The sequence below is a fragment of the Schistocerca gregaria genome, chromosome 7 (genome assembly GCF_023897955.1).
Source record: "Schistocerca gregaria isolate iqSchGreg1 chromosome 7, iqSchGreg1.2, whole genome shotgun sequence".
Lineage (NCBI taxonomy): Eukaryota > Metazoa > Arthropoda > Insecta > Orthoptera > Acrididae > Schistocerca > Schistocerca gregaria.
In genome coordinates, this window is record NC_064926.1 from 132,755,345 (window position 1) to 132,768,821 (window position 13,477).

Genomic DNA, 13,477 nt, shown 5'->3' on the forward strand with positions numbered 1-13,477 from the left:
TGTGTAGGTTGGGTGAGTAATGGAACATTACTTTAGGAGGTGTGGGAAGGATCTTAGGTAGGACATCAGGGGAGGGGGGGCGCTCCTTTGTAGCTGATTCTTTGGGTTCATGGAAGTGTTAAGGGTGTGTCAGGATATGGCACAGGAAATCCGTTTGTTGGCTATGTTTGGGGAAGGGAGTACCGACTGTCTGTGAAGACCTTCATGAGGCTAGTAAGGTCTCATCACTGCACATGTAGGGATTTAGTGTGTGTGTGTGTGTGTGTGTGTGTATTTTACTGTAGCTTGAAGGATGATTCCAAAAGCCAGCAAGTTTGCTTCCTTAAGTGAGTGCCTATTGGCAACTCGATGTTTTTGCTTTTCGGTGGGTGGTTAGATAAAAATGTGTGACATTGGGGTCAAATGGTACTGCTCAAAATAAGTTTGCCGCCATCTCCATATCTGTAAACAAGTCTGTACTTAGATTCCAGGAGAGCAGGGAATGAAAGAAAAAGCATTATTAAACAAAAAAGTTTACTGTTATATAAAAACAAAACAATACTCAAAAAAACTATCTGAAAATCCATGTCTTAGGATATCTGTGAAGTAAAAACGTCTGAAGTAACATTCTGTACCACACTGCTTCACGTGGCATGTATCCACCGATTTCACAGGAATTTACACTTGGTGGGATCCTGCAACTAGGTTAGACGAAATGGTATGATTGTATCACTTAAATGTTGACAGTTGTGCTGGACAACTGATTCTGATACGGCACAGCCCTTAAACAATTTCTGATGAGGCATCTGACGTCCATCCATCATAGCACCCCACACCTCCCCAATGAACTCGTGGCACTGTGTGTCTGATATATGCATTTAAACCTAGCCACATGCACTCTGCAAATAAGATTATTATGTGTCAGACAATGCAGTCATCAGTGATTGATCCGCATTCCACTTCAGTTGCTTCCTTGTCCACCTTATTGAAACATTGCAGAGCTTGGGGATTTGTACTGTTGCTCATGGTGGAAGCCTAAATGCAACACCAATTATGTGAAGACTAAGTGTAAGACTAAGTGTACAGTCCGGTCTGACACAGCCCTCCCAGTTAACCTTAAAACACCTCTCCTGAACTGCACTGAGATTAGCAGATTTATCTCCGTTATGTAGCTGTCTGCACAATGCTTTTTCCAGTGGTAATTTTTTTAATTTTTTTTTTATAAATATATTTCTGATGACAGAACAACCAGGTTATGTTATCTCATTGCACCTAGTGTGTACATGTTGTATAAATGGAGCAATTAATAGACAATAAGAATGGGAGAATAAATTTCTTCCTCCTCTGGATACTAACAGTGGTTCTCCTCTTCTACCAAAGGTACTACTGCCATCCACTGGTGTCAAAAGTGGTGCTCTAACCATTTCAAAGTGCAATGCTCAACACAGGAAAAACATCAATGACATGAAAATTTATATTCACAACACTCCATTTTTAATCAAATACTGGTAAACTTGAAACGCTGAAGGTTCATTTCCAAACATTAGGTACTGTGTCAACTGGTGCATATACAGGTCACACTGCACACTGTTGTGGCAGCCAGAATGGCAGAAAGATATGTATGCTGTTTAAAATTTTATCAAGTACTGAAGTGCAACAAAAAAACTAGTTGGAAACTGTGACCTTTCACAACCAGAAATTTCACACTTATTAAAATATTCCCACCTATTGCGCTGGGGTCATTTGAATTTCCAATAAGAAATTCATCCAACCATAGTGTAACAGCCTGGAGTATTTTAATAAGTGCGAAAAGAAATGAGGCTGTTCTCTCCAATAAAAATCTACTACTGCTTACTCACTTATTTCCTAGCTTTGCCTGGCTATCTTAAATACCAATTGCCACCTCATTATTTTGTTAACTTCAAACTGCTCTGGTGAAATCAACACATGACACCCCTGACACCCCCCCCCCCCCCCCCCCCCAAATCACAAATACCATTAAAGACATAGTTTACTTTTATAACAAAAACAATCAATTATTGGCAAAGTAATTTAATAGTATGGAATAAAAATCTACTCACCAAGCAGTGGCAGAACGTACACATAAAAGACAGTTGTAATTGGCAAGCGCTCTGAGCCAGTGGCTTCTCCTTCAGGCAGAAAGGTTGAAGGAAAAGGACTGGAGAAGTCTAAGAAAAGGGGTAGATTTTGGGAAGTCACAAAGAATCTCACCTCAGGGGAGACTTACTGCACTGGATGAGAAGGAAAGACTCATTGTTGGGGACTGTATCAGACGAGATTTGAAAACCTGAGAGCTTCAAGGTGGAGGACATGGTAATATGCAGACAGAGATTACTCTTTTTCCTTTAACCCTCCTGCTTGAAGGAGGGGCCACAGCTTTGAGACCTTGCCAATTACAACCATCTTTTACATGTGTGTTCTGCCACTGCTTAGTGAGTAGATTTTTTATCTATCCAGTTAGAGTTTTCATTACCGTCCTTGCTTCATTACTACCAAAACTGTCTTCTAATGTGACATTTTAGACCATAGTTCCTACACTGTTCTTTACCTCTATCTCTGATTAAAATTGGCAAATCCATTTGAATTCACAAATCCCTTGGAATCTTTATTAGCAGATGACTACAGTTAAAACACACAACATAGTTCATTAAACTTCAAGAAAAACAAACATTTGAACTTGTTCTATGTAAGAGTAGTCAAAGCCCACAGCATATGAAACAAAATTTTTATTTTGCAATAACATCTTAACATAGAAATCCACAAATAAAAACTTACAATCATTCATTTACTAAAACACTCCCCAGTGAAGATTGAAACCTATGGCATAAAACAAAAATTGACTACCTTTCTTAAAGCTGTCTGAGCGATACACATCTCTCAGTTCCTTCATTAGCCTGTCTGTTGCCTGAACAGATCCTGAAACAGAACCCCGAAGGTAATCTTGCCGCTGGTTCTGTCTAAGTCTCTCAAGTGTTGCCAGATGTTCTGTGTCCATCTCCTCCACCTTTACAAAAATAAGAAAATTATTGCCCATAGAGAAGGAAAGTGGCATATAGCTTAGAATTAAGAACAATATAAGCAAAACTTTACATTATTCTGTCCAAATACAGTAGAATACAAGTACAAGCTGTTCATACAATAAAAACACTTTCTTTCATTGTAGCTGCAACTCTCTTAAATTTTACACTGTAGCGTTGTTCCTGTAACGCCTCTTTTCTCATTGCACATAACAGTTTGTTTAATCTATTTTTAAATACTGCAACTGAAATATTTATCAATTTCTGCCTAAGAGGAAAAGCACTTCACTTCACACTACTGTAGTAGCAAGAAATCAAAATTTCAGTCCTCCAAATCTAACATAACTATCATGGCTAACATTACTTCATGTTCTGTATTTCACAAACTATGCAAAAGACACAAAGACTGAACATTTTTCTAAGCATGCCTTAGAAATTATGATGAGCAGCAGCAGACTGACCATATAATTAATTTGAAAAATTGACATTAAACTGTTAAGTAGTGATACAACAAAATTAGGTGAAAATACTGTTCCAATTAACTCTTCTCTTACATTACTGCAAATAGTCTTTCACAAACGAAAACCTATCTGCCGATGTGCTTCTCACCTCACTGCTAATCAAGAAAGACACTCCTCCTACAGGTACAAATCTAAGAGTTGTACATATAATATCCATTTTTTTCATATCCACTTTTACAAGACAGATGGCCTCCCTTTGACACAAAGTAAAAATGCATTCAATTTTCTTTTATCATTTGCATCATTAGAATATAATACACAAATTGGAGTCAATTGCATGAAAGCCAATTAAAATATCTATGCATTTCCACAATCACTAAAGACACCCACTGTAACTACAAAAGCCAGAAGAAAATGTAATAACTTGGCAACAGATAAATACAAAAATTTTTCATTTTATTGTTTAGAAACAAATGTAGCAAATTAGCCACTACTATTCATGAACCATTTAAAGGTGAATGTACAAAAAATTTTGCTTCATACTATGTTAAAAACGCTGTGGAAAGTGGAGAGAGATGTTAGCAGCAGATACTGAACCAACCACATCATGGAAAATATTTGCACCACAGTTAAAACTGACAAATGTTTCTAGGTCTCTGCAACTTCAACTGAAATTCAGCTGAAACTTAAATCGCACAACGCAGGACTTTGTTTATACAGACACACAAAACTAAAAATGTGATTTACCAACTTCTGTTGTGCTGTGTTAATGTTTTACTGCAAATTTCACATTACTTGAAGAAGCAGCCAGAAGGCAAAGGAAGTGTGCAGAGTTGTTGCACGATCCATCGATTACCAGGCTTGAAATGTACACACACTGCTGAGGTAAAACAAACTTTAATGCCCCACTGTATGATTCACTTCCAAAACATGAGCCATTTTACTTAGTTCCCACCTCCATACCTCAATGCTACTGCATGAAATACTGAGCATGTCACCAAAATCTGAACAAATTCAAAAGTTTCTTTAACATAATTTTATTGGCAAAATACTACATATTACAAAAGAATCAGTTTACAGGATATGCAGTATAATCATTCATGTAGCACCCTTTGTCTTGATTAATGGCCTCCAAAATCAGTCTGAATAACATACTCGTTACATAATGTATCCAAGCATCAGCAAATGCTGCCTTAATGGCAGGGTTGTTAGAGCCACACTGGAATGTCAAGATTCATTGGAGGTTCTTTCAACTATACTCCACACACACAGCAATCCAAAATATTTAGATCTAGGCAGTTGGAAAGGCAAAAAATCTTAGAAAAAAAAACAGTCAATCTGTCTGGGATCCAGTATTATTTTTTCCCCCATCAATGTTAGCACTGAATAAGGGATCATGGAGGGATTTTATAAGGGGGGCTACGCTCCAGACTGAACGGTGAAAGGCATAATCAGTCTTAGATGATGATGATGATGAATGGCTTGTATGAACTGGGGAACCATCTTTCTAGAAAACAGAGTTCCAGATGCCACTGTTTCCATTAACAGCTTCACAACACTGAAAATGTTTGCATATACTATTTTATGACCGTTTACTGGTTTTAAAATAAATGTGGGGTATGGCATGACCCTCGGACCCAACACTTGGCACATGCAAGATCATGGGAAATTTAGTTCTGCCAACATACACGTAATCTGTATTGTGTGCAAGCAAACTGTCATTTCTACCATAAAAATACTATTCAGAAGATAATATTATTAACTCTGCAAAACCATTATTCAATTACGATTAAGAAAGTGGCAGTGGCAGGCACACACTGCTCTAGTAGTCTCAGACTACCTCCAATGTGTGTGATTTATACTGAAGATACAAGTCGTCAATTCCACACATTGTTGATTTGCTTACACCTACAATCTTTGCTCATAAATGGCTTGGATTCTATTAAATCAGCATTTCAGCTCTTTCAATGACTTCAGGGGCCCTCATAATGCCTTCTTTCAAGCGATGAACCTCTGCCAGGACACAGTAATTGATCTGAAGCAGAGTATTTCACACCATCATAAACTGTAGATTATGGATATTTAAAAAAGTGAATTACATCTCTTGCTGAGCATCCACAGCAAAATAATCCTACAAACACATCTATGCACTTTATTTCAACATCTTGGCCATTCTGAGATTACGACTCTTTACTAAAAGCAATTGGCAACGTAGAGCACCAAGAACAGCCTGTGGCAGCAGAAAAATGTGTCAGAAATTTAAATTTGCTAAATTTTGATTACACACTCTGTACATAAATCTGCTAGAGAATGAAGCAGCCACACCTGTAGCCACTACATCCTGGAGACTTCGCACTATCTTCTGATGAACTATTCTGCTAATAAAATAACCGAAATAATGAGACACAGATTACACTATCACTGTCCCTTATGAAACTTACTTTCTCCTACTTTTTTGCTTACAATATTATAATGTTAAATTACTACTTCTGTATTTCCAACCAATATTTCTTAACCAGATTTTTACGAGTTTACCTTAACTTCATATGTGAATAAGGGCATGGTAAAAATAACATCTCTGCTGCCAGTTTATCATTTACAGTATTAACATCTCTGCAGCCAGTTTATCATTTACAGTATAAGTATTTGCATTTAATTATATTAATTTGCAATTAATCATATTCTCCAGCCCTTTGCTCAAAATGTTTCAGCCTTCCCATTACCAACTTTTTCATCTAAACTGGAGAGGCACCTTTTCCACATTCTTAGCAGCTCTATAGAAGTAAATATATGTTGATTAGAACTCAAAAATAAAGTGATCAAAATAAAACTGAAAAGTTAAATTTTGTAAATGGGTCATAACCATTTTCTGTTGTTTTTATTTTTAAATAAGCAATGATGCGAGCTGCAAAAAATTAAATTCAAAACACACACACACACACACACACACACACACACACACACACACACACAAAATCATTACTGATAACAGCTACTGTTTGAAACATGGCATGGTGGGACACTCCACTTGCTATAATCCCATTCCTACAGTAAATACTTTTTTCTTTTCTTCTTTTTTTCTTTACATACGTAATACATATACCATGCATCTGCGAAATCTAGAACATTTATCCAAACTGTTGATTCCAGTACTTTATTATTAAATGCACAGTTTACCAGCTGCTGGTAATAATATAAATTGTTTCCTGTGAAAAATTTTAATAAAATATTCAAAGTTTACCAGTCAGTAAAACCATACGCACTTCAAAATTCAACCCAGCCAATAATTTTGTGCTTCAGGAAAGACATACCATTTTTTAATTCCAATCTTTCTAAAGAACATCTCACCTTTTCTGAAGAAAGTATATTTCGAAAGTTATCTTTAATCAAGCCTGTCATTACAATTTCAGATGTTTTAATCTTAAAATATAATTATTTCAAAACTCCTTTTTTTACAGTCGTGCAATCCTAACTTTATTGTTTCCAAAATGTACAATTTTCCTAGAACAGTGTGTTGGTTTATGAAATATTTCAACTGAAAAATGTGAGTTGCTATAAAATTCACCAGATGTCAGATAATACTTGGTCAATACAAAACAACCAGCATTTGTATAAATTGAAGAACATTCAGCCAACTGTTAATCAAAATAACATCTATGACTAATGTGTAACTATATTCTATACTTTTCCTGTCTGTTACATACCTATCTAAAATATAATAGCTTTCTTTGTAATTCAACATTTGATAACTGTTCAATGCATGTCTTTAAGTAGGCACTGAGCACAAAGTCAATTGGTACTTGGCAGTCATTAAGTGCTAATACTATGGCAGTATCAATTTTATCAATATCGATCAGCACCAAACATTCACATTGTCAAGTTCCACAGCAAACATGTGTGTAAACGACGCATTACTGCTACACGTATGAGAGCTTACTACTCCGATGTACAAAACTTATGAAGAGTAATAGGATGCTGATTACCACTGTGACTGTCAATGTTAATAAATATAATCCACCCCCACCATGCTGTATGTGACTAAGGATTTTTAAGTGATTTTAAAACAATCGACAAATGAACATTGAAAAGAAGGACTACTGAGGAACACAATTGGCAGGTGAGTAAGCTTACAAGCTGTTAAATCAACTTCAAACCCTTCGCACTGCACACTGTATTTGTCAAATAATACGGCATACACCTCAAATACTAACAGTAAATTTGCAAGATTTGATTTACCTTGCTTTTAGCAACACTTTCTCCTTCATCCATGTCAAGATGCAGATCATCACCATCATCATCGTCTTCATCTTCATCTTCATCATCCATTTCCCTGTCATCATCATGTCGATCAGGAAGACGATAGGAGCCCTGGGGACCAGGCAATTTCAGCAGTGCAATATCTGGTGGTTCAGGTACACAGTGCAACCTGCATAGTTCTCTCAATAAAATGCTGACTTGATTCAGAACCTGCAATGATTAAACATTTAGTAGTACATGTTATATTCAAATACTTTAATATGCAAAATTAGTCATGAAACTAGAAGTTAAGTTTTACATACAACTTAAGAAACATCTGAATCTTGTGAGCAGATATTTTCAAAACAAAAATATAAAGAATAATGTAACACTGAATTTTTAACAATGTTAATCCTACCTGTTTGGTACAATGTTTGTAATATATGCATTTCTTGGCACACAAAAATGATGATATGATTGTGAATAACATTTCAGTTATAATCTCACAGTAAATGACCTTAATAACGCTAAGGATAAGACAAAGAGAAGGAGACACCTTTTAATTGAATTCACTAGAGACAGGAAATAATGGAGAATAATTTAAAGCTAATGATGGTCAGATGTTGCATTACCAGATTAACAGTGAACTAAAATCCGACAAACAGGTAATCTTGTATGTATAGAGAAGATAAAAGATTGTCTCCATGTGATGATAAAAGAACATTAAACGTAATTATGCAGACACACAATTACGGTTTTTGTTGCATCTGAAGAGAGTAACTGTTCAGTGCTAACACTGAACACATTTTTCATTTGACCACAACTTCTTCCAAAATACGAACAAGACAAATTATTTCTAGTTCAATGGACTGGCAAATCAAAAAACTCACTTCACTGGGCAAAAATTGCACGATGGGTCCCATATCATAGTTCACTGAGCACATTGTAAAGAAACTAATGAGCAAGCCTACATCAGTGATCTGAAAATGTGTGTAAAAAGTTTGTCCTTTTATAAAAAAATCCTATAGCAAAATGAAAGCTAGAATAATAGCATGAACAGATCTTAGGCAGACTGGCCAATGGCACTACTATTTGATGATGATGTCAATAGCTAGAGTATTAACACAGGTCCAATGGCTGTTTGCACAAAGACAGACAGTCTCGCAATCTATCGTCTCAAAATGAAAATGACGGAAAAGAGGGATGAGAATTCTCAATTCGCTTACGTGCCAGGTACTGCTACAAAATTGACATTATAGTACCTTGGAGAAAAAAATTTAAACTTTAAGATGACAATGAAACAACAAAAAATTAAAACTGTTGACAAACAGGATTCTTTGTTCCATATGTCAAGAAGCAGTTCGTGCTAATTTTGCAGGCATGGAGCACTTTAACCGCCGTCTGCTTCACGTCTGCTGTGCAGCGAGCTACCTTAATTTAAGTATTAACTGTATTTTTCTTACTTGTCACTTCTTCTTCTGCGTGTTTTTGCTTTTAGGAAGCTTTAATAGTCGAGTGCCATTAAGTGTTCCATAGATTTCGTGTTTGTTTTGAATACAGTCAGAGAGTCCCTTTAGTCAGCCATAGTGCTAGTGTTTGTTTTCAATACAGTCCAGAGACAGGTAGCGCTATTTTCCTTGTTTTCTACAAGAAGTGGTTAGCAATCACAGTTTAGTCAATAATCAACCGCCTTTAGTGAATAAGCAGTCTATTTAAAAGTTTAACACTCTATAGTAAATTGATTTCTTAGGATGGGTAGAATGTGTGGCTGCTGTGTACGGACGTAGGAAGAGCTGGCCACTCTTCGCGAACAGCTGAGCGTGTTGATGGCCGCGGTCAGCATTCTTAAGGCTGCTGCCTTGAAGTGTAGCGGCAGTGGGGAGTCTGGTGCGTCGCAAGGTACACCCCAGATGTTACATGCTTCACCCACTGTCCCTGCTGTCAAGACATCTTCGCGGGTACCGGGCACGGTTGGGCCACCCTCTCCCCAAGGGGAGTGGCGGGTTCAGCGGCGTTCGCGGCGCACGAGGCGGAGGGTCAGTGTGGAGGCTGGCCGTGTGGCATCGCCCGCTCTGCCTGTGAGTGGACATGTGGCCGCTCCTTCAGCAAGGTCCGAGCAGGCACACGGGGGGAGGGATTTATTAGTTATTAGGTTAGGCGGGTGATGGAGCCCCTTAGGGAAATAGCGGAAAGGTCGGGGAAGAAGGTCAGTGTTCACTCTGTCTGCTTGCCGGGGGGTCTCATTCGAGATGTGGAGGAGGCCCTACCGGCGGCGATAGAGAGCACTGGGTGCACCCGACTGCAAATTGTTGCTCATGTCGGCAAAAATGACTGCTGCCGTCTGGGTTCAGAGGTCATCCTCAGTTCGTACAGGCGGTTGGCGGAGTTGGTGAAGGCGGAAAGCCTCGCTCGCAGGGTGGAATCAGAGCTAACTATTTGTAGTATCGTTCCCAGAACCGATCGCGGTCCTCTGGTTTGGAGCCGAGTGGAAGGCTTAAACCAGAGGCTCAGACGATTCTGCGGAGAGCTGGGGTGCAAATTTCTCGACCTCCGCTATCGGGTGGAGAAATGTAGGGTCCCCCTGAATAGGTCAGGCGTGCACTACACGCCGGAAGCGGCTACGAGGGTAGCAGAGTACGTGTGGAGTGCACATGGGGTTTCTTTAGGTTAGAAAATTTCCTCCCAAGGCCCGACAAGATGCCTCCTGAGACGCGGCAAGGCAGGAGTAGGCAAAATGCAACAAGGAATAACAATATTAATGTGCTTATAGTAAACTGCAGGAGCATCTATAGAAAGGTTCCAGAACTGCTCTCATTAATAAACGGTCACAACGCCCATATAGTACTAGGAACAGAAAGTTGGCTGAAACCAGACGTAAACAGTAATGAAATCCTAAACTCGGATTGGAATGTATACCGCAGAGATAGGCTGGACAGTGAAGGGGGAGGCGTGTTTATAGCGATAAGAAGTGCAATAGTATCGAAGGAAATTGACAGAGATTCGAATTGTGAAATGATTTGGGTGAAGGTCACGGTTAAAGCAGGCTCAGACATGGTAATTGGATGTCTCTATAGGCCCCCGGGCTCAGCAGCTGTTGTGGCTCAGCACCTGAAGAATAATTTGGAAAATATTTCGAGTAGATTTCCCCACCATGTTATAGTTCTGGGTGGAGATTTTAATTTGCCGGATATAGACTGGGAGACTCAAACGTTCATAACGGGTAGCAGGGACAAAGAATCCAGTGAAATATTTTTAAGTGCTTTATCTGAAAACTACCTTGAGCAGTTAAACAGAAAACCGACTCGTGGCGATAATATATTAGACCTTCTGGTGACAAACAGACCCGAACTATTTGAATCAGTTAATGCAGAACAGGGAATCAGCGACCATAAAGCGGTTACTGCGTCGATGATTTCAGCCGTAAATAGAAATATTAAAAAAGGTAGGAAGATATTTCTGTTTAGCAAAAGTGACAAAAAGCAGATTACAGAGTATCTGACAGCTCAACACAAAAGTTTTGTCTCAAGTGCAGATAGTGTTGAGGATCAGTGGACAAAGTTCAAAACCATGGTACAATATGCGTTAGATGAGTATGTGCCAAGCAAGATCGTAAGAGATGGAAAAGAGCCACCGTGGTACAACAACCGAGTTAGAAAACTGCTGTGGAAGCAAAGGGAACTTCACAGCAAACTTAAACATAGCCAAAGCCTTGCAGACAAACAAAAATTACGCGAAGCGAAATGTAGTGTGAGGAGGGCTATGCGAGAGGCTTTCAATGAATTCGAAAGTAAAGTTCTGTGTACTGACTTGGCAGAAAATCCTAAGAAATTTTGGTCCTATGTCAAAGCGGTAGGTGGATCAAAACAAAATGTCCAGACACTCTGTGACCAAAATGGTACTGAAACAGAGGATGACAGACTAAAGGCCGAATTACTAAATGTCTTCTTCCAAAGCTGTTTCACAGAGGAAGACTGCACTGTGCTTCCTTCTCTAGATTGTCGCACAGTTGACTAAATGGTAGATATCGAAGTAGACGACAGAGGGATAGAGAAACAATTAAAATCGCTCAAAAGAGGAAAGGCCGCTGGTCCTGATGGAATACCAGTTCGATTTTACACAGAGTACGCGAAGGAACTTGCCCCCCTTCTTGCAGCGGTGTACCGTAGGTCTCTAGAAGAGCGAAGCGTTCCAAAGGATTGGAAAAGGGCACAGGTCATCCCCGTTTTCAAGAAGGGACGTTGAACAGATGTGCAGAACTATAGACCTATATCTCTAACGTCGATCAGTTGTAGAATTTTGGAACACGTATTATGATCGAATATAATGTCTTTTCTGGAGACTAGAAATCTACTCTGTAGGAATCAGCATGGGTTTCGAAAAAGACGATCGTGTGAAACCCAGCTCGCGCTATTCGTCCAAGAGACTCAGAGGGCCATAGACATGGGTTCCCAGGTAGATGCCATGTTTCTTGACTTCCGCAAGGCGTCTGACACAGTTCCCCACAGTCGTTTAATGAACAAACTAAGAGCACATGGACTATCAGATCAATTGTGTGATTCGATTGAGGAGTTCCTAGATAACAGAACGCAGCATGTCATTCTCAATGGAGAGAAGTCTTCCAAAGTAAGAGTGATTTCAGGTGTGCCGCAGGAGAGTGTCATAGGACCGTTGCTATTCACAATATACATAAATGACCTGGTGGATGACATCGGAAGTTCACTGAGGCTTTTTGCAGATGATGCTGTGGTGTATCGAGAGGTTGCAACAATGGAAAATTGTACTGAAATGCAGGAGGATCTGCAGCAAATTGAGCATGGTGCACGGAATGGCAATTGAATCTCAATGTAGACAAGTGTAATGTGATGCGAATACATAGAAAGATAGGTCCCTTATCATTTAGCTACAAAATAGCAGGTCAGCAACTGGAAGAAGTTAATTCCATAAATTATCTGGGAGTACTCATTAAGAGTGATTTAAAATGGAATGATCATATAAAGTTGATTGTCGGTAAAGCAGATGCCAGACAGATTCATTGGAAGAATCCTAAGGAAATGCAATCCGACAACAAAGGAAGTAGGTTACAGTACGCTTGTTCACCCAATGCTTGAATACTGCTCAGCAGTGTGGGATCTGCACCAGGTAGGGTTGATAGAAGAGATAGAGAAGATCCAACGGAGAGCAGCGCGCTTCGTTACAAGATCATTTAGTAATTGCGAAAGCACTACGGAGATGATAGATAAACTCCAGTGGAAGACTCTGCAGGAGAGATGCTCAGTAGCTCGGTATGGGCTTTTGTTAAAGTTTCGAGAACATACCTTCACCGAAGAGTCAAGCAGTATATTACTCCCTCCTACGTATATCTCGCGAAGAGACCATGAGGATAAAATCAGAGAGATTAGAGCCCACACAGAAGCATACCGACAATCCTTCTTTCCATGTACAATACGAGACTGGAATAGAAGGGAGAACCGATAGAGGTACTCAGGGTACCCTCCGCCACACACCGTCAGGTGGCTTGCGGAGTATGGATGTAGATGTAGATGTAGATTGATGGCATGAATAGTAAAATTTCTGAAGTCACACATATTGTTCTATTTTCAGTTGCAACAGTTCTCAATAGAACTAACTGAAGATTATGGGGACTTCATCTATTACCACCAAATACATTGGTTAAGTCAAGGGACATGCCTGGAACAATTTTTTGCTTTATATCTCACTACTGTTGAATTTATGAAGGAAAAAGGAGTGCGCAAATGAAAATCA

The 13,477-nt window shown here is 39.1% G+C and overlaps 1 protein-coding gene across 2 annotated transcripts in view; it reads right to left on the minus strand.

Moving 5' to 3' along the window:
• The window catches only part of LOC126282216 (ubiquitin-conjugating enzyme E2 Q2), a 90,585-nt gene that overhangs the window by 50,295 nt on the left and 26,813 nt on the right, over positions 1-13,477 (minus strand). For both annotated transcript variants that reach the window (XM_049981763.1, XM_049981764.1), the window contains exons 3-4: positions 7,715-7,945; positions 2,845-3,004 (exon numbers count right to left, since the gene is read on the minus strand). In XM_049981763.1, coding sequence (XP_049837720.1) covers positions 2,845-3,004; positions 7,715-7,945 — 391 coding nt within the window. The remainder of the gene's footprint in view (positions 1-2,844; positions 3,005-7,714; positions 7,946-13,477) is intronic.